Source organism: Montipora capricornis, chromosome 6, assembly GCF_036669925.1.
Source record: "Montipora capricornis isolate CH-2021 chromosome 6, ASM3666992v2, whole genome shotgun sequence".
Lineage (NCBI taxonomy): Eukaryota > Metazoa > Cnidaria > Anthozoa > Scleractinia > Acroporidae > Montipora > Montipora capricornis.
In genome coordinates this window covers 27,129,644-27,149,643 of record NC_090888.1, presented here as the reverse complement: position 1 = coordinate 27,149,643, position 20,000 = coordinate 27,129,644, and the positions used below count along the sequence as shown (strand labels likewise).

The following is a 20,000-nucleotide window of genomic DNA, read 5'->3' as shown; positions in this document are numbered from 1 at the left end:
TTCCCATAGCGGCCCTTGGCTCGGTAAACGTCAATATCTGTGTCGTTTTCAACTTGAAATAGCATGTGGCTCATATTTCCGTCTACGCTTTCCTGAAAGAAAAATAACAATACAAAGAATTACGTAGATTGCGAGACCTCTTTCACTAGTGCATTGAAAAGGTCTAGTATTGTATTTTGAACTCTTGATCAGTAGCGACCTTTAAGTCATGAACAAGTGAAACTGTCAAACTTAGTACCCTTGCAAATGGTGTCAAGATGACTCCGAAACGTCGGCTACTAACTTTAACAGTATTCGCTTATTATATTTTAGGAAAGGATGTCAACATCCTTAAAATGCTACACCATCTTCATTGCACGATCACATCTCCCAGACCGCTCAGAGGAGGTCAAATACTAGTTTAGTAACTCCTCTTTCCAAAACGCGCTATACCAAGGTTGGCAGACGTAGGTCTGGCAACTTTTCAGTCTCTCAGTTCTCTCCTTCGACCGTCTGTAAATTTCCATTATTATTCTATTCAGAATGGCAAATTACACGAGCCATACCGATTTCAGTGTGGCATGTTTCAGTAAATGCCTCGGGATCATTTCACCTTCAAGATCTGTGTAAATACACTTCGTTGTGGATTTTCCGTTTTCTGGAACGATGAAGTACTTTCTATGCTGTAAGATGAAGAATAATAGCGTTTCAATCACATCATCAAACTATTAAACATCCTATATTGTATATTGCGGTTCCAACCGGCCCACATTCATCCGTCGGGCAATGGATGAAAACCACTTTTATCAGTGCTACACTCAATTCAACGGATTCAACCAGTTTAGACCGACTAACGGCAGTAAGCTACCATTGTTTCCATTGTAAATCACGCCTGATTTGACACTGACTATTTCGTATTTTTTATTCAAGAAGTTTCGGCTGGTGGTAAAGCCTTTGTGAGCCTTCGAGATTCAAAGAGCAGCTAGTCGAACGTGCGCTGAGGAAAATTCCGCGTGAAGTTTTAAGTAAAACGTAGCGCAAGACTTGTGAGCGTGCAAAAGACATGCAGACTTCCGGGATGGCAAGAAAAGAAGTCTCCAAGTCTACAAGACGAAGAAGAAGACGAAGAAGAAGAAGAAGAGGAAGAACGCAAATTTCCGTTTCGTTAACGGTCGTTGCTAATTGGACGAGACAGAACAATTTTCACTGTTAAGTTTGTCCTTTACAAATGAGGAAAAACACTTAACCTAGGACTAGCTTAGCAGCGTATGTCACTTAGAATGTGGAAAAAAAACTTAGATAAAACCTAAAAAAGAAAAAAACAATTAGAAAAATCAAATGGATGATGTTGAACTCTGTTCAATGAATGAAGAACACATGCACTTAACCACTACATTTCCGAGAAAACTCTCCAGGTATGGCAATGTTAATGAAGCTAACCTTAACAAGTTATTGAAAGGTAACCGAATAAAAAGCGTGGTTATTAAGAATTGCAACGACCGTCAAAAATTGCAACGAGCGTTTTCAAAACGGAAATTAGCGGCGCCAACCCCGGCGGTCTGCTTTCAAAATGCTAGACTTGTGTTCTGAACATTTAGCCTTTGCTGCCAAAAAAACGCCGACTCTGCAGGCTAGTTTGGACTTCAACTGTTACAACCTCTTTCACAAAATATATGGTATTATGTTGCCCTTCGGCAAGAAATAAATCCCTACGAAGTCGACTGCCAGTCTTTTTATTGGAACTTTCGTCTATGTCATACCGTCGTTTATACTGCCAATGGGAAAATGAAGATACATATGCACATTTCGAATTTGCTTTTCAAGTTTTTAATTAAGTTTACGCAAAAAAAAAACAAAAAAAAACAATTGCCTATTTCATATTGCGTGTTCCCAAGAGCATTTGAAAACAATGGTTTATGCAAAGTTTGGGGGGCAAAGAAAGTGCATGGAAAATGTGAAAATGGTCAATAAATGCATTCATGGCTTTTTTTCGTTTTACACCACAGTCTTAAATGGGAACATTTCCAAAGTTCGAAAAAGAAACGCTTTGAAGTACGACACTTTTTTTGGTCTGACTTGCATGATCACTTGAGTATGTACAGTTTACGTCCAGTTAATAGCCGACGAGGGAAGAAGATAATTCCTTGGAAAACGTTCCCCGGTTCAATTCGCAATACTTGCTTTTTCAAAGAAGTAAGTCTATTCCGTCCTCTTTATATTGGGGTGCTAGACAGCTAGGAGTCCCTTCTCAGTCCGCTTTAGTCACCCAAGCTAGCCGAAGAGCCGAGTGAGGACTGGGAAAGAGAAAAGCGAAAGGAGGGACTGCAAAGCGGTGGAAGCTCTGCTTTCTGGGACAGATGTAATGGCTATATTACATAAGTGTCATTTACTAAAGCTTTGTCCGCTTAAGAAATGAAAATGACCCACACCAAACTGCATCAATTATGGCAATTGTTCCACTTCGAAGCATAATTGATGACCAGATTATGTCCAATGATATTGATTTAACGGTTTTTGCCTTTGCGAAAAAGCAAGATTTAATAAACGACTCCACTTCGAATATATTCCAAGTAATCTTTGCTTTGTTGACGTCTGCTTTCCAGTTGTTTTGCACCACGTTTTTAGCATCACAGTTTTGTGGAGTCAATTGCTGAGGAATGGATTTGCTAAACTGGTCAAGTGTTGTATAATATACAAGCGTTTGCAAGGTCGCGTTTTCCCTGGAACAAAGTTTTTTTCATCACACATTTCTTTAACCCATTCTACGAAGGATCCGCGCGGAAGGTTCAAATTATGACATTATAGCCGACAAAAGTTATGTAGGTTGCAGTGTTTCACGCACACTTGGGACAAAAAAAGGCAGGATAACTCATAAACTAGTCGAAGGATTCCAGGTAAAACATCGCAGAGCGGGACTCTGCCGACGCCTTTTTTCTTGGGGCTGCTGAAAAGGTTTTGAGAGGGAAGGAAGTAGTTGTCTTAACCGAAGACACCTTCATTCAATTTAAAATTTATCTTGCAAACGTGGCAATAACCCAAAGCTTATTGGTGTTTGTTTACGACGAGTTCTGTAAGGCTGTTATAGCCAGGGAGTGGGTTGTAAGGCTGGGCTCTCACAACCTCTCGAAATGCTTCCAATGGCGTGCGACTCGAAGAGCCTCTGTCAGCTAAGTCCAACTTCTGGCCTCCGCGCGGCGGAACTGGCACCACCGACAAGAGAAGGGGCGAGGGCGAAGCCACAGGCGCCTTAAAACAAGTTGCCCGGGGTAGATGGGGCTCTTAACTTTCAAAGCCAGCCCATCTAGGGGTAGGTAGACCCTGATTTCAAACTTCCGCTGCTTTGCGGCTATACCTGAGTAAACCTCAGGCTTCAGGAGTAGACCTCAAGGACAAATCCGGAGTGGCGCCACTAAGGCGGATGACATGTGCTCAGCACTTTCTTCCGGCAGCTTCTGCAGTGGAACTAGCCCCAAGTTGTATTGGTTCTTCCTTTCCCTTGGACCCAGCCGGCTACAACGAGAGGGGAACACTGTCGTATGGGCAGCCTAGCGTCTCCTTATCTTCCCTCCCAGGCCTTAGCGCAAACTGGACAGGGCACTTCATTGGTGTCGCAAGACTCTGCCACAACATGGGACGAGGCAGTTTACCGGTTGTAAGCTCCGACTGATTGGCGTAAGAAGGAGCGCCAGGGGCCTCGTCCGACGGTGGGAGAAGCTCTCGCAGCTTCATTGGGTGGCTACAGACCGCCTCAAGCTGGGCAGCCCCCAGCCAGTAAGGTGCTGCCCCGTCACTGCTTGCCAGCTCTACCGGGTGCGTAGAGCTTAGGGGACCCTCCTGACAAGCGAGCAAGTACTTGCACGATGCAGTCAAAAGACTCTAGCTCTTCGAATCGCAAGCTGGAACATTCGCACCATGTGCCCTGGTCTCTCCGCTGACCTTCAGCTAATGGACGACTCCCGCAAGACCGCCATTATCAACAAGGAGCTGGCACGACTCAATATCGAAGTCGCCTGTCTCCAGGAAACCTGGCTGGCCGACAGTGGGTCACTTATGGAAAGAGACTACACCTTTTTCTGGCAAGGCCTTTCCCAGGACGATCCGAGGCAGTACGGCGTAGGTTTTGCCGTGAGGAACTCACTGATTGCCACCACATCGAAAATTCTTGCCCTTTGCATGAACACGTCAGCGGACTTTGTGAACATCATATCCGCCTACGCCCCGACTCTGACCTCCACCCCAGAAGCCCAGGATCAATTGTACGAGGATCTGCATGAAACACTATCCAGAATCCCAAGTTCCGAGGGCATATATTTGCTATGCGACTTCAACGTTCGCGTTGGGACCGACTGGCAAGCATAGCCAACCTGCCTCGGCCACTTCGGCGTCGGCAGGATGAATGAGAACGGGAAGAGGTTCCTCGAACTCTGCTGTCACCACGGCTTATACATCACCAACAGGTACTTTAAGTGTAAGCAGCTGCACAATGTGTCTTGGAGACACCCTCGCTCCCGCCACTGGCACCAGCTAGACCTCGTCGTCATCTCTAGGAGAGCGTACCTCAGCAGTGTCCTTCACTCAAGAAGCTATCACAGCGCTGTCTGTGACACGGACCACATCCTTGTTCCAAGCAAGGTCAGGCTGAAGCCTAGAAAGAACGACCACGGCAAGTTCAAGTGTCGCCCCCGCATCAACACCTGTGGCACGTCCGGCCACGTTAAGGCTCAGAGCTTCGCTGACAGCCTCCAGGAGAAACTTGCTGCGCAACCAATATCCAGCAACCCGGGTGCCAAATGGTTTCACCTTCGTGATGCCATCTACGACTCAGCCATGGCTGCATTCGGTAAGAAAGAGCGCAAGAATGCTGCTGACTTGTTTGAGGCTTGCTGGGAAGAAATGCAGCCAGTCACGGAGGCCAAGAGGAAGGCAATGTTGGCTCAAGCAGAACCCTTCGAGCAGCTAGGAGCAAGACCCAGCAGACCGCTGGCCGCTGCCCACGAGTACTGGCAGAACCTATGACCCAAAAGCCACCAAGCAGCAGACTGTGGCCACGCAAAGGGGATGTATGAGGGCATCAAAACTACCACCGGTCCTACGAGCGTCAAAACAGCCCCGCTTAAATGGAAGACTGGCGAGGTCATCACTCATCAGAGCATGAAGCTTCAGCGTTGGGTGGAGCATTATCTCGAGCTCTACTCAACCCAGAACATCGTCACAGACATTGCCCTCAGTGCCCTGCCTGGGTTTCCAGTCCTAGAGAAGATTGACAACACGCCGACACTGGAAGAGCTCAACATAGCCATCTCGCCTGTTGCAAGGCACCATTGAAGCATGGGAAGCAAACCATCCTGCAACCGCTTCATGAGCTCCTCTACCTGTGCTGGGAGCAAGGTCACATCCCCTAAGACATGAGAAATGCCAACATAGCCATCCTGTAGAAGAACAAGGGTGATCATAGTGATTGCAACAACTATCGTGGCATCTCTCTTCTGAGAATCGTTGGCAAAGTCTTCGCTCGGGTCACCTTGACCCGCCTGCAGAGCCTTGCTTCGCAAGTCTACCCCGAGTCACAATGTGGCTTCGGAGACGGAAGGTCCACAGTGGACATGATCTTCTCCATCCGTCAGCTGTAGGAAAAGTGTCGAGACCAGCAGTAGCCATTGTTCCTCGCCTTCGTGGACCTTACCAAAGCTTTTGACTTGGTGAGGGGAAGCGGGCTCTTCAAGATCCTCTAGAAGACTGGCTGCCCTCCAAAGCTCCTGGCACCAGGACATGAAGAGTACGGTCTGCTTCGATGGGGCCACCTCCAATGCCTTCCCAGGCAGCAGTCGAGTAAAGCAGGGCTGTGTCCTTGCTTCAATCCTGTTCGGGATATTCTTTTCGATGCTGCTCCAGTATGCCTTGTAGACTGTACAGAAGGTGTCGACGTCCGGACGAGGTCAGAAGGGAAACTCATCGCCAGACTCCGCGCCAAAACCAAAGCTTACGTGGTGCTCATACGGGAGCTGCTGTTTGCAGACGACCCTACTTTAACATCCCACATCGAGGAGGGCCTCCAACATCTCGTAGACAAGCTGTCTCACGCCTGCAAGGAGTTTGGGCTAACGATCAGCCTCAGGAAGACTAACATCCTGGCGCAAGGTGCTGAGTCCCCGCAGTCATCACCATCGACAACACGGAGCTGGAGGTTGTGCACACATTAACCTACTTGGGCTCTACCGTGTCAAGCTCGACTTCGCTCGATGCTTAGATCAGCTGCAGGATCGCCAAAGAAGCTGCTGTCATGGCCAAGCTCAACAAGCGAGTGTGGGGCAATGACCTGTTGAGAGAAAGGACCAAGATGTGCGTCTACCAAGCTTGTGTCCTATCGACTCTCCTTTATGACATCGAGGCGTGGACGATCTATGCCATATATAAAGAGCGGCGACTCAACGGCTTCCACCTCCGCTGCCTTCGGTGTCTACTGCATATCAGGTAGCAGGACAGAGTCACTACCACCGAGGTCCTGCAGCGCGCTGGCTCATTGAGCATGCCATCACTGCCCATTCCGCGGTCTCTGCGCACGATTCCACATGGCTTGTCTGCGCCACCTGCAACAGAGACTGCCACTCCAGGATCGGGCTACACAGTCATACAAGATCCTGCCCAAATCCCCAGCGCTAACCGTCGCCTCTTTGAGACGAGGGTGCCACTAAACTAAACAGTAGCGACAAAAAGAGGCGGGGTTCATCTGTCAAAACCTTAAAGTGCCACTACGATGAAAATTTTGCATGTCTTTTTTTCTTTAGATTTTGAAAGTAGACGTACTAAATAGGTATTATGCCAATTTTTATCTCAAAATTCCCACAGGAAGTATGATTATTTTAACGTAGTTTTTCGGTTTTCGCTGTCCGTCATTACTCGAACGGCAAATGACCGTGACCGAGGAAAAGGGTTGGGTCTAGCTGGACCCCCTGGGCTCTGACGTCATACGCGCAACGCTCAAAATAAACGCAGCTAATTTCCCATGCCATCTATGAGATGAGAGATATCGCCGAGTTGCTTTTCGCTGGTATTTTATACATTACTCCTTGATCGACTTGTTCGCTTTGTCCAACGCCACGAAGCGATGCGCGTATGACGTCACGTGCCAAGTCTTGCATGAAGACCGCTTACAAAATAATCGCAGGCTTCTCCAATGCCATGCGAGTAATGGCGGACAGATTTTTAGCGGTTTTTGGCTGCCTATTTCCCGACTTATCTCGCTTCTATCGTTCCAAATTTAAATGCATTGTATTACTTTGAACATATTGACTTAATTAACGTTGAAAAAATCCGAAAAGAAAACCAAAAATTTTCGTCGTAGTGGCACTTTAAATGCTTAAGTAGATAAGGTTTTTATGGACTTAGAGATTCTGAACGGTTCGGTTACAGTAACGATTGCAGTCCCTCTTTTCGCTTTTCTCTTCACCAACACGCTCTGGGCTCTTCGGCTTGCTTACGTGACTAAACCAGGGGCCTCGACTTATTAAGAAGGAACTGCTAGCAGTCTTTTTGGGTGCATCCTTTAATAACTGATCTTACCGTGCTAAAGTCCTGTATAACTATTTTAGTTCCATTGAACGCTGTTCCATTGGCAGTTTTGTTTTCTTCGAATGACATAAGTCGACGACCAACAGACGACGAGAAGGTTTCTAGGTCATAAAATGAGGTCAACTGGATAACCTTGTTCTTGTAATCGATCATGATATGGAAATGTTCTCCCTCGCCGTCATCCGTTGTAAACGTGGCCTCTCCTTCCATTATTTCAGGCAAGTCAGGGTAAGAATCAAATTTTCCGGCTGCATAAGCTGATAAAATAGCTACAAGTGCCAGGGCAACGCCAATGAAAGCTGCCGTTTTTCTGCTTGCTGCTGTTGACAGGCATTTCTTTTTCTTAATTTCGACTGTAATTAAAATATGCAAGTAAAAAATGTCCAGTTCGCATTCAGATATTTTTATTTCTTACTTTTAACTCATGCGACCAAAGAAAAAATACACTTTGACCCTTTTCATCCCTGCTAACGCCTGAATAGGTTAATGTGATATCACAAACCAATTTGTGCTCCAATTTCCAAGCTTTATTGAGTAGTTCAGTAAAAGGTGTAGTCGTCTAGTCTTTCATGTGAAAAAAAAAAAGAAATGATCAAGAGGTAATGTGAGACAAGAAAAAATTGATTGCGAGAGACGAGGAGGATTTCAGTTTATCTTAACAGCGAATAAAGTATATTTGAGCTGGAGTGCTCTTTTTTAAATGGTTTTGATGCTTTTAAAACAGAAAGATGGTAATCATCTTATGTGACGCAAATGTTTATGAAACGCAAAAAGTTTACAAAGCGATGCGTTTTTATAAGTCTCCACCCTTGAAACTGTTTTCAGAAGTCCAGGTTTGGGTCTGCGTTTCGGGAATTGTAGTGTAGGGTACGATATAGGAAAAGGCATCCATAAGGAAGTATTCCTTTTCAAACGATAATGCGTCAGTGTGAATTAGAGCTGAACAAGTTACGTCATACCCTCAGTCAGCCAAGCAAGAAGGGTGGCATTTGAAGCCCACGCGCTTGTAATTTGGTAGCTTGGTGGTCAATTATTTGTTGCGCAACGGCTCCCAAAAGCTGGTTCAGGTTTGCAGGGATTTCTGTATTCTTGTCTGATTGGGTAGATTCTTCCGCACTCTGTGACTGGACATTTACTCCCTCAGTAAATCACACACAATGGCGATTGAAAAGAGGGTTCATAGCCATGAAAAGATCATTGTGAAAATGATTGTTTTTTATCCGAGCAGGAAAACTCGAGGGGGGAATTTTTTTGTATCAGTACAAATATATCTGTCAGTTTGCCTACGAGCTATGGCAAATTTTTGATTTGTATTTGTTTGCGATTGATCGCAAAGACAAAATCTCAATTTCGGAAGTTGCATCGAATTGTTTTCACCCTTCGCAATCAATACCCTTTCGTGACTCTTCTTTACGCTACGACATAATTTGTAATATACAAAAGACTTAAAAATCGCCTTTGACCTTTAGCTATTGAAATACAAGGCACTTTTCTGTCATGCAAACGACGGATGCGTCCACAGTCAAGGTCGTAAACGTCGAATCACAAAGTGTGTAAGAACCCAGCCAATCTGAAACGGATACAGAAATCCTTGCAATCTGTCAGGTGTCTTGAGCAAGTTTTTGGGAGCCGTTGACTGATAATAGAGTGTCGTCTCTCATGTGATCAGAAGTAACCTTGTTTTTCCACCGAAGCAAAAGAAAATGCTCGCATCGATAATAGAGCTCAATTCCCGGAGGATTAGTTGGGTACACCAACATGGCCGCCGTTCCATTATTTAGGTACACCAACATGGCCGCCTTGACGTCACGTGAAAACAATCTATATCGGCTGTTTTTATGGTCTGTCTGCAATGCGTTGTAACAATCAAAACTATTTCCATTCATATATCAGGATACCTGAAACCAGCGTCGCAGTTAGTTGTATAATACAAATTAGAACAAATAAAACGAATGCCGCATATTCACAGTTACCTTGGCGTTCCAGAGTTGTGTTTTCTCTTTTCTCTTGATCTTGAATTGTGTTTTCCATAATGAGCAAGCCTAAATTAAATTCATAAACATGAAGGAAAACTAAGGGACAAAAAGAGTCGAGAGAGTAGTGATTACTTTGTCTGATTGTATGTGGGGGGAAACTAGAATAAACCATAACAGATGCCTCGTCCATTCTGTAGCCCGTGGGGAATTGTAAGACTGCATGCACGAATAACAAGCGACAGCAGAAGCGTGCGCGCGCAGCAACTCTCAATCCATGGGCAAAGATGGACAGCTGTCGTTCCCGCTCTTTAGAGCAAAAACCTTTAAAAATCATTTCCGGCTTAAGCTTGTAAACTTAAACTTTTACTCTGGTAAATGCAATAACAAAGACTAATGCCCTACTTAGTTTCAACCGTATAGCTAATGACGAATAGCACAGAACAAGAAGCTGGGAATGGAAAATCGATGTTTATCTCGAATTTCCACTTATTTAGCACTTGTGTTGTTGACATCCACTCGTATCTACAAAAAACCAACCCTAAACCGAGCTCCAAGGAAATTTGGAAACTTTCAAGGGTTAAGTGGAATGTAACTGCAACTCATGTCGCATTATTATCGTAAATGTGCATCATCCATGAGGAGGCACGTGAAAAGTTAATTAAACAGGGGCACCCAAAGATAACCTTCGGTAAAATATGTGTTCGTGAGAGTCAAACTGTTCTAAGAATTTCGGTTCTACGTTGCCAAACAGCTCTAGATATTATTACTAAAACATCACCTAAACGTAGGGAAAAGTAGTCCCTTACGTTTTCGGAAGGGATATTTATGCAATTGTTGACACTATTTCAAGGTCACCTAGCAGTTTCAGATGTGCAAATGGCTCGCTGAGAAGTTCTTAGAAGGCAACTTTCAGCTAGCAATTTCTGAAATGAAGCTGATCATTCCCTAAAATTTTCGACACTTCAGTTTTCAGCTAAGATTTCCAAACAGATCAAATTCATCTAGGTGATAAAAAAATCTCTTGAGACAGTCTTTATATTTTGCAAGGAGCCTAGAAATGTCTCTCAGAGGCTTTTGGCTGGATTTGCTCGTTGGGTGCCCTTCCTTGATTAAAGACCAAAATTACGGAGTAAAATTTGCTTGAAGGGCACACGAAAGAAAGTGGAGGCATGAGGAATGCTCATGTTCCAATAGTTTTCATGTGGATCATCACTCGATAGACGGGCATCCTAAATTACCCAAGCCATGGAAAGGTGAATAGCTAACGCAATTCAGTAGACCTACCACTATCCAGTCACTGTTCCACTGTCTAAAAGTGTCTTTTTTCAAAGGGTTAGCACCACCCAGCCTTCCAACAACTAAGGCCATGCGCTGATGTAAGTCAAAGCCACTTAATCAAGTTTCCTTTTATCATTATGATTCACGAGCATGCATAATGAATTAAAATTAAGGGAGTTTATCGAAATCATTTCTGAGAAATGAATAGCACGCAAACATTCCGAATTTCTCTCAAGTAGTTGTTCACGGAAACTCTATTAGTTGAGCCAAAAAGGCCATGAAAAGCAGTATAATTTTAATGTAAGAGAAAACCGGCGTAATTAGACAAAAAGAAATCACTTTTTTAAGGAGGGACGGCATTCGCAATTCAGTCTAATCAAGAAATTTGTAGAAAATACGTGCATGTTTAAGGTTGAGATATGTAATAGCGATGATCGAATTTCTCATCCGCGCGCGTAAATAGCTTGAATCACGACTTGAGCCCTTCGGGAAGGGTCACTGGAGCTACAAACAGCAAGATTATTTTACTTTGAAGTTTAGAAAATGCATTTAGTTAGATAACCAATTAAATGATATACCAAAAGGGTCTCTAGACACTTGGATTATCACCGTTGTCAGAAGTCTTGATGGCTGTGAAACTACCAAATGAATCATGCCACATAACATCGTGGCCGTTCGAATTGCTGTTAACGTTTATTGAAGCATGGACCATTTCATTCCGACAATATAGCACCTTTTTTTATGACGCAGTTGACAAAATGGACCTTCTTTTGTCATAATATTTTGCTTTATTGACGAGAACGAGACAGTCTTACTCCAGAACTCATTTAAATCTATGGGAAGATTGCTGAAGGACTATGTTTCTCTTCAGAATCGCCTTCCACAAGTATTCCTACTCCTTTTGGTCAGCAAGGAAGTAATCGTTAACCCGGAAAAGAAGACGGGGCTTGACATGAAACATTCAAAACCAGGATAAAAAAAAAAAAACAAAACAAAACAAAAAACAAGAGAAAAAAGAACTGATTTATCAACACTAAAATTTCCGCGAATATTATGCCAGGCAAATTAAAAGGATAAAAGTAATATTTCTTGAAATAGCAAACAGGAAGTAGACAATCTATGAAGCTATGCCCATGGAATATACGGAGAGTTCATATCTCATTATTAGCATGAACGTGCTTCATCTACGAGGACGCCTGTGAAAAGACCAAAAGTGCGAAGTAAAAAGTGTACACGAAAGAAAGTGGAAGCATGTGGAATCCTTCCAATATTTATCATGTTGATCTCCACTCGAAAAACGGAGATCTTATAATACAAAAGCCGTGCAAATAGCTCAATTCAGTGGACTTACCACTATCCAAGGGATAAGTGTTATCAAAGCCAGTTCACTGTTCCACCGTCCGAGATTCACGATTTTATTCAAAGGTTAGCACCACCCAACCTTTCGACAATTGGGGCCAGACGCTCATTTAAGTCAAAGCTCTTTTTGTTATTATGATTTTGACAACATGCATGCATAATGATTTAAAACAAAGCGAGTTTACCAAAATCATTGTTGAGAAGTAGGACGTAAACATTCCAATTTTCTCCATAGTAGTTATTCACAGAAACTCTATTAGTTGATCCAAAAAGATCAAGACATCAATATAATTTTAGTATCAAAGAAAACCGGCGTTTGTTAGCCAGAAAAAAGAAAACATTTCTTTAAGGAAAGCACCCTTAACATTTTATTAGCCGAAGAACGGCGTAGAAGAATTTTCAATTCAGTCTTATACTGAAAATTGTAGAAAATACGTGCATGTTTCAAGTCTGACATATGTGGTAGTGATGATCAGATTTCTCTTCCGTTTAAAGAATTTGAATCACGACTTGAGCGGACCTTCTGGAAGGGTCAGTGGAGCTACAAACAACACCGGCACTAAATTGTTTTGAAGTTTAGAAAATGCATTTTTTTAGATGACCAATAGATTGATATACCAATATGATCTCTTGATTGTTGCGCCGTTAACGTTCTCAGAAGTCTTGATGGCTCTGAAACGACCGAATAAGTCATGGCACATAACATCGTGGCGGTTCGAATTGCTGTTAACGTTTATTGAAGCATGGACCATTTGGTTCAGACAACATGGCACATTTTTTTATGACGCAGTTGACAAAACGGACCCTTTTTGGCATAAGATTTTGCTTTATGGGCGAGAACGAGACAGTCTTGCTTCAGAACTCGTATGATCTGCAGGAAGATCGCCTAAGGAATATGTTTGTCAATAAAATCGCTTTTCACAAGTATTCTTACTCCTTAATTGGTCACTAATAAAGTAATGGGGAACCCGGAAGAGAAGAATCGATGGCGCGGTACATAGCAACGGTTTTGGCCGGAGCTTGACATGAAACATTCAAAAACAGGTTAAAAAAAGAACTGATTTATCAAAGTCACCTCAGCACTCTCAAGTGCGGTTGTTTGACTATAATTGCTGTGAGAAACAAGACCAGAGCTTCTTTGAATATCATACCTTTGCTTGTAAAAAAAAAAAATAAATAAATTATATTTGTTGAGAAAGCAATTAAACAGGAAACAAACGACAATCTATGAAGCTTTGCCCGTAAAATAGAAAGAGATTTCAAGTCGCAGTGTTGACGTGAACGTGCTTCATTGATGAGGGCGTGTGAAAAGTTAATTGAAGACCAAAAGCGGGGGTAAAAGTTGGTTCAGGGGCACACGAAAGAAAGTGGAAGCATGTAGATCACCACTCGATAAATGGACGTCTTAAAATATACAAGCCATGCAAAGGTGGATAGTTGACGCAATTCAGTGGACTTACCACTATCCAAGGGGTGATCGTTATGGAAGCCAGTTCACGGTTCCACTATCCGAAATTGTCTTTATTCGACGGTTAGCACCAACCAACCTTTCAACAACTGGTGCCATCCACTCATTTAAGTCAAAGCCACTTAATCAAGTTTGCTTTTATTATTATGATTAACGAGCATGCATGCATAATGAATTAAAATTAAGGGAGTTTATCGAAATCATTTCTGAGAATTAGCACGCAATGCAAACATTCCAATTTCTCTGAAGTAGTTATTCACAGAAGCTGTATTAGTTGGTCCAAAAAGATCACCAAAAGCAATGTAAGTTTAACATCGATCGGAGAAAACCGGCGTTTTTACACAGGAAAAGAAAACAAAACTGGGGTTATTTTGTTTTAAAGTTTAGAAAGTGCATTTAGTTAGTTGACAATTTAATGGACATACACCAAAAAGGTCTCTAGACCCTTGGATTATTGCACCGTTGGCCGTCGTCTTGATGGCTCTGAAACGACCAAATACTAGATAATGCCACATAACATCGGTCGTTCGAATTGCTGTTTTCTAAAAACCATGGACCATTTGATTCAGACAATATGGCACATTTTTGTATGACACGCAGAAAACAAAGCGCACCTTTTTTAAACATAAGATTTCGCTTTATGGGCGCGAACAAGACAGTCTTGCTTCAGAACTCATACACGTCTGAGGGCAGATTGCTGTGGGATATGTTTCTCTATAAAATTCTTACAGCTTTTGGTCATTAATGAAGTAATCAGGAACCCGGAAGAGAAGAATCGATGGTGCGGTACATAGCGACGTTCTTGATCGGGGCTTGACATGAAACATTCAAAAACGGGATAAAAAAGAACTGATTCATCACAGTCGCCTCAGCACTTTCGGTTGGTTGACTATTTTTCTGAGAAAAAACGCCAGAACCTCTGCGAATATAATACTTAGCAAGTTAAAAGGAAGAAAGTAACATTTGTTGCTATAGCACGGCAAACAGGAAATAAACAATCCATGAAGCTTTGCCCGTAGAGAAAACAGAGAGTTAATGTCGCATTATTAACGTGTACGTGCATCATCGATGAGGACGCGTGTAAAAAGTTAATTAAAGATGAAAAGCGCTGGGTAAAAGCTGCTTTAAGGAAACACGAAAGAAAGTGGAAGCATGTGGAATGTTCCTATAGTTATCATGTGGATCTCCACTGAATGGCATCGATAAACGGACATCTTATAACACACCAGATACCGAAATTTAGTGGACATACCACTATCTCAGGGATGAGTGCTATCAAAGCCAGTACCCTGTTCCACTATCCGAAGTTCACAGTTTTATTCAACGGTTAGCACCACCCAACCTTCCGAAAACTGGGTCCACACACTCATTTTAGTCAAAGCTATTTAATCAAGTTTGCCTTTGTTATAACAAGGAAGCAGCGTGATCGAGTGGCTAGGGCGTTGGGTTTGCATGGGGCTGCTCCAGGTTCAAATCCCGCTCTAACCTCTGGTTAGGATTTGTTTCCGGTTGTCCCGAGTTCAACTCTACCACGCTTTGTAAATAGCCAACTGGCTGCCTCCTGCCAGTTGGGGCTCTTAATAATGTTTCTGTTAAGTTTGAATTGTTTCTTTCACATTGTTAAAAGTGGGGTGCCTGTAAACTAGCTTGATAGCTAAGTGCACTTCCACTATAAACAAAGCATTTACATTGAACCATGCATAATGAATTAAAATTACGGGGAATTTACCGACATCGTTTCTGAGAAATAGCACGCAATGCAAACATTCCAATTTCTCTGAAATACGGTTATTCACAGAAACTCTGTTAGTTGATCCAAGAAGATCACCAGAAGCAATATAATTTTAATATCAGAGAAAACCGTTGTATAAAGACAGAAAAAGAAAACACTTCTTTAAGGAAGGCTTGGGGTTCGTTGTAAACTGGCAGAGAAACAGAAAGCACAGTTAAAATTTTGTTAGCCTAATAACGGCGTAGAAGAATTTTCAATTTAGTCTAATTCAGTGGTTGTAGTGAGTGGATTTTTCATCCGTGTAATACGTAATTAGCTTGAATCACGACTTAAGCAGACCTTCGGGAAGGGTCAGTGGAGCTACATACAACAAGATTACTTTGTTTTGAAGTTTAGAAAATGCATTCAGTTAGATAACCAATAACTATTAATCTAAGGGCAGATTGCTGAAGGAATATGTTTGTCTACAAAACCGTACCGCTTTCACAAACATTGTTATTCCTTTTATTCAATAATGAAGTGGAAAGAAAACATATCTAATGTTGGATATCATTCCAATGATAATCACGTACAAAGGATTCGGAGGTCTTATCGCGTGAATATAGACTTCGGTCTCATCGTGAGATAATGCGTAGAATGAAAGAAACAAGACAGGGCTGTAAATTGCCCAAGCTGATTTGAAATGACGCGTCCTGATGTGACAAGAGGGTAGAAACCCAGAAAAATTGTAAATGTATATCTCATGAAAAGAGGCTGCAACGGTGGGAAGAATGTGTACAGTGAAACTCCTTAAATCTTGAAATTCTGCATATCCTTGTCCGTTTGTCATGCAAACTGTACAAACTATCCAGGAGATAGCGTTTATGAGTGGAAACCCAACTTCACAAATCTTTCTCGTAAATTCGTCGTAGCAAGCAACGTGAGTCAGCAAAAATGAGGAATAGAACATCACTTGAGCCGTAGAGAACCATGAGCACAAATATTTTATGTTGGAAATTTGCGTTTGAAGAACAAGTTCGTGAAATACACAAAGCTGAATTGTAATGTAGAGACAGGTCCATACAATGAAAGCGTAGTCAAACGTTCGACTGTACGGCATTAATTCCCTTCGTTTTATCTCATGATGTAGTTTTAGAGCCTTTCTTACTGCTTCTCCAATCGCAGAGAATAGCACTGCCACAAACATAGAAAGAGCATTAAGGAATAAAAGTTGATTTACTGTCAGCATGACTGGCACTTGTAACTCCGGCCAAACTTCGATCTGACAAAGCTTCAAGGAAATTTGGAAATAGAGAAGTCCAAAGGTCGAGTCGAAGGAAACGGCATTTGCATTTCTCTTTAATTTGTACAACTAAATTGTTACCTTTATTATAGGAGGCTAAATACAATAGTCAAAAAACTTGAGTGAAACACTGTCAAGGTAGTGAATAATTAATGCAGAATGTAAGAGTCTTTGTTGACACATTAAAATACCTTGTCGACCCAACTGCAAATAACTTGCAATATTTATTTACCCCAAACTGAACCAATTAGTTCAAGTTGCGTTTTCACTGAATCTACAAAAACAAGTCTCGAAGCTGTCGCTGGCTCTTTTCACTGCTTGGAAAACTTTATATTCCTCCTTTAGTAATCGAGTTCCGGGAAAGAAAAATCGCTGATGTGGGACATAGCAACGTTGACGTTTTTGGTCGGAGCTTCACATGAATAATTCAAAACAAGGAAAAAAGAACTGATTTATTATAGTCACCACACCAGTTTCAATTTTTTAAATGATTTTTCTGCGAAGCAATGTAATTTAAATATCAGAAAAAACCGTCGTAATTAGTACTAAAGCCGAGAAGGGCCTTCTGACTTTCAACTTCTGACTTTCAACTTCCAACTTCCGAGACCCGAGTTCCGAGTTCCGACTTCTGAGTACCAACTTTTAAGTTTCAACTTCCAACTTCTGACTCCTGACTTCCAACTTTTGACTTCCAACTTCTGACTTCCAACGTCCGATTTCCTACTTGGACTTCTTTTCCAGTTTGTTCACATTTACGCACATCACACTTCGGTGAGACTAATTTGGATTACGTAGTGAGATATATCATGTTATCTTCGCTAAAGTACTGTTATGTTTTTTTCTTCTTAAGTAGAGTCTTAATTACAAATGTCATCTTAAGAATGTTCGTTAACATGCTCGACCTGCGTGACTAACGTTTGCTGTGATATTATAAGTTGTTTCATCTTATTATTGTTTTACAAGCGTTCTGTCCATCGCAAAGATAAAGATGTGGAGGGAGAGATCGCAGTTTGAAGTTACTTTTTGAAAGGCTTTCTGGCTGTACAACATGGCATAGTTCCTTCTACGCGTACCTTGAATTCTTAAACGTCTTAGACTTAGAGGGTGAGAAGCACAAACGAATCACTTCTTGGACAGATAGTCTTTGCTATTTTGGAAGAATTGAATAATGGCTCCTTCATGGGATATCGTCAAGTTACAAGGAGCTTGAGAAGGAAGTATAATTTGCGAGAAGAAATTCCTTGCGTGTTATTATAGATCCTGAAGGAGTGGACTGAGCATCGTAAAAGACGCAGGCTGAACAGAAGAAGGTCTAGTAATCAAGGGTCAAACTTTTTATGGCAAGTCAACGGATGGGATAAACCTGCACCCCTCGGAATTTTTATTCACGGAGCAGTTGACGGCCTTTTTAGGCGAATTCTTTGGTTGGAGGTCAATTCAACAAAGAAGAATCCTAGTGTTATTGCCGCGCACTACCTCAATAATAATAATAATAATAATAATAATAATAATAATAATAATAATAATAATAATAATATTAATATTAATATTAATAATAATAATATTAATAATAATATTAATAATAGTAATAGTAATAGTAGTAATAATAAGGAGGAAATTTTGTTCAAGGGAAAAGTAGTGAAAATCAACACACTGAAGCCTTGAGGAGGGAGGGGGATGGTGGATAAATTGTTTGAGGACCTTCGCGATTCTGGTTTGTACGAAGCACGGAGCGTTTGAAATTTGTTTCCTACCTATCCTTCGTCGGGAACTAAATCTCATTACAGAGAAGTGTAACACACCCAATATTCAACAACAGAAACGATTTCAAGTAGAGGGTGGCAAACCAGATGTTATGTTTTTTCTGCCAGAAGCCTATGAAACACAATTAATTGCTAAATGACATGGAGGATGTAAATGCTTGCCAAGAAATGTACGCTGAGAATGCGATCGATTACAACGAACATTTAGAAGAGTTATTGACATTATTCAAGCCAGATAATGAGCCACCCTCAAATAAGAATGAGGCCCCCACATTATATAGCGAGATAACAGACTTCTTAAGAAACTTGCAGTGAAAAACGAAACATACTCACGTTACAGGAATTGTCATTACATAGGACTTCTGTCCAAGGTTATCTCTGTTACTAGGCGTGCACTGAAGAGGGGGTTTGGGGAACTACAGCAGTTCACTGGTAAAAGGAAGTCGACTATATGGACTTATTTCGAGAGGCCCACCAAAGCCCAGGTGAAGCCTTTTTCCCCATTCCCCATTCGCTCGAAACGTCTTGATCAACGTTTAGTGAACGTCGCTTGACGTTAAAAAAAGTCAGTGTCCAAAATGTCTTATAGTAATTAGTAAAGCAAAGCTTCTCCTTATCCCCGCCATGGAAACTCCTAATATGGGAAGTAAGCAGGTCATTTGCCCAATCACATTACTGCACTTCAAATGACGTCAAAGCGAACCCTTCCAGAAAGTGATATAAAATAAATATCAAAAATTGTCAGTAGTTTTTTTAAAAAGTCATAGACGTTTCGGGTGTAGAACTCTTCTTCAGTGTGAAGGAAACCGTTGAAATACGCAACCAGAAGGAAGCGCGCAGGTAAAAGGTGGCTCACGCACGCATGCATTTTAAAATAAGGTTGAAGGTGTTGTTAATTTCATCAGGCTGTTCAGTTTCCAGCTGGAAAATCAACTTCATTTCACGTTGTTTCCATAGAAGATTAGTACCGTGGCATAACTGCAAACCCTGTATCCGGATATCTGAAATACTGTGGCCCGCTGAGTTAAATTGTTGGGCCACAGCGAAGGCAGGAAGCCTGGGTCCGGTTTTTCAAAAGCCGATTAATGCTAATCCCAGACTAAAAATTAACTAAGGAGTTAATTTCTCAACTCCCAAATGCTGTTCAACGCTGATATTCTGCAAAACTTTACATTAGAAGAAATCAATGTTGAAAAACAAAAATAAGCAAAAGAAACTTTCGCCAAGAAGTTCAAAACATAAACCAAAAATTTACGCTAATCCTGGATTAAATTAATCGGCTTTCGAACAACCGGGCCTAGTGGTGTCTAGATTCTAAAGTCGGAGGTCGGAAGTCGGAAGTCGGAAGTCGGAAGTTGGAAGTCGGAAGCTGGAAGTCGGAAGTTGATCGTCGGAAGTCGGAAGTCGGAAGTTGGAAGTTGGACGTTGGAAGTCAGAAGCTGGAAGTCAGAAGTTGGAAGTTGGAGGTTGGAAGTCGGAAGTCAGAAGTCAGCAGTTGGAAGTTGGAGGTTGTAAGTCGGAAGTCAGAAGTCGGAAATCAGAAGTCAGAAGTTGGAAGCTGGAAGTTGAAAATTGGAAGTTGGAAGTCGGAAGT

The 20,000-nt window shown here is 42.0% G+C and overlaps 2 protein-coding genes across 3 annotated transcripts in view; both read right to left on the bottom strand.

Annotated features, from left to right (window-relative positions):
* Nucleotides 1-13,781, bottom strand: part of LOC138050406 (uncharacterized) — a 19,637-nt gene extending 5,856 nt beyond the window's left edge. The window contains exons 1-5 of one of the 2 annotated variants that reach the window (XM_068896736.1): nt 13,622-13,781; nt 9,522-9,590; nt 7,540-7,901; nt 546-662; nt 1-92 (exon numbers count right to left, since the gene is read on the bottom strand). The exon at nt 1-92 is cut by the window's left edge and continues 10 nt beyond it. In XM_068896736.1, coding sequence (XP_068752837.1) covers nt 1-92; nt 546-662; nt 7,540-7,901; nt 9,522-9,579 — 629 coding nt within the window. In that variant the 5' untranslated portion in view covers nt 9,580-9,590; nt 13,622-13,781. Of the gene's footprint in view, nt 93-545; nt 663-7,539; nt 7,902-9,521; nt 9,591-12,153; nt 12,272-13,621 lie in introns of those variants that run through there. The other variant, XM_068896737.1, reaches the window with a different exon arrangement.
* Nucleotides 13,782-19,713: 5,932 nt separating this feature from the next.
* Nucleotides 19,714-20,000, bottom strand: part of LOC138053522 (uncharacterized) — a 1,499-nt gene continuing 1,212 nt past the window's right edge. Inside the window, exons 2-3 of the mRNA XM_068900150.1 lie at nt 19,966-20,000; nt 19,714-19,845 (exon numbers count right to left, since the gene is read on the bottom strand). The exon at nt 19,966-20,000 is cut by the window's right edge and continues 287 nt beyond it. Of these exons, the coding sequence (XP_068756251.1) occupies nt 19,714-19,845; nt 19,966-20,000 (167 nt within the window). The remainder of the gene's footprint in view (nt 19,846-19,965) is intronic.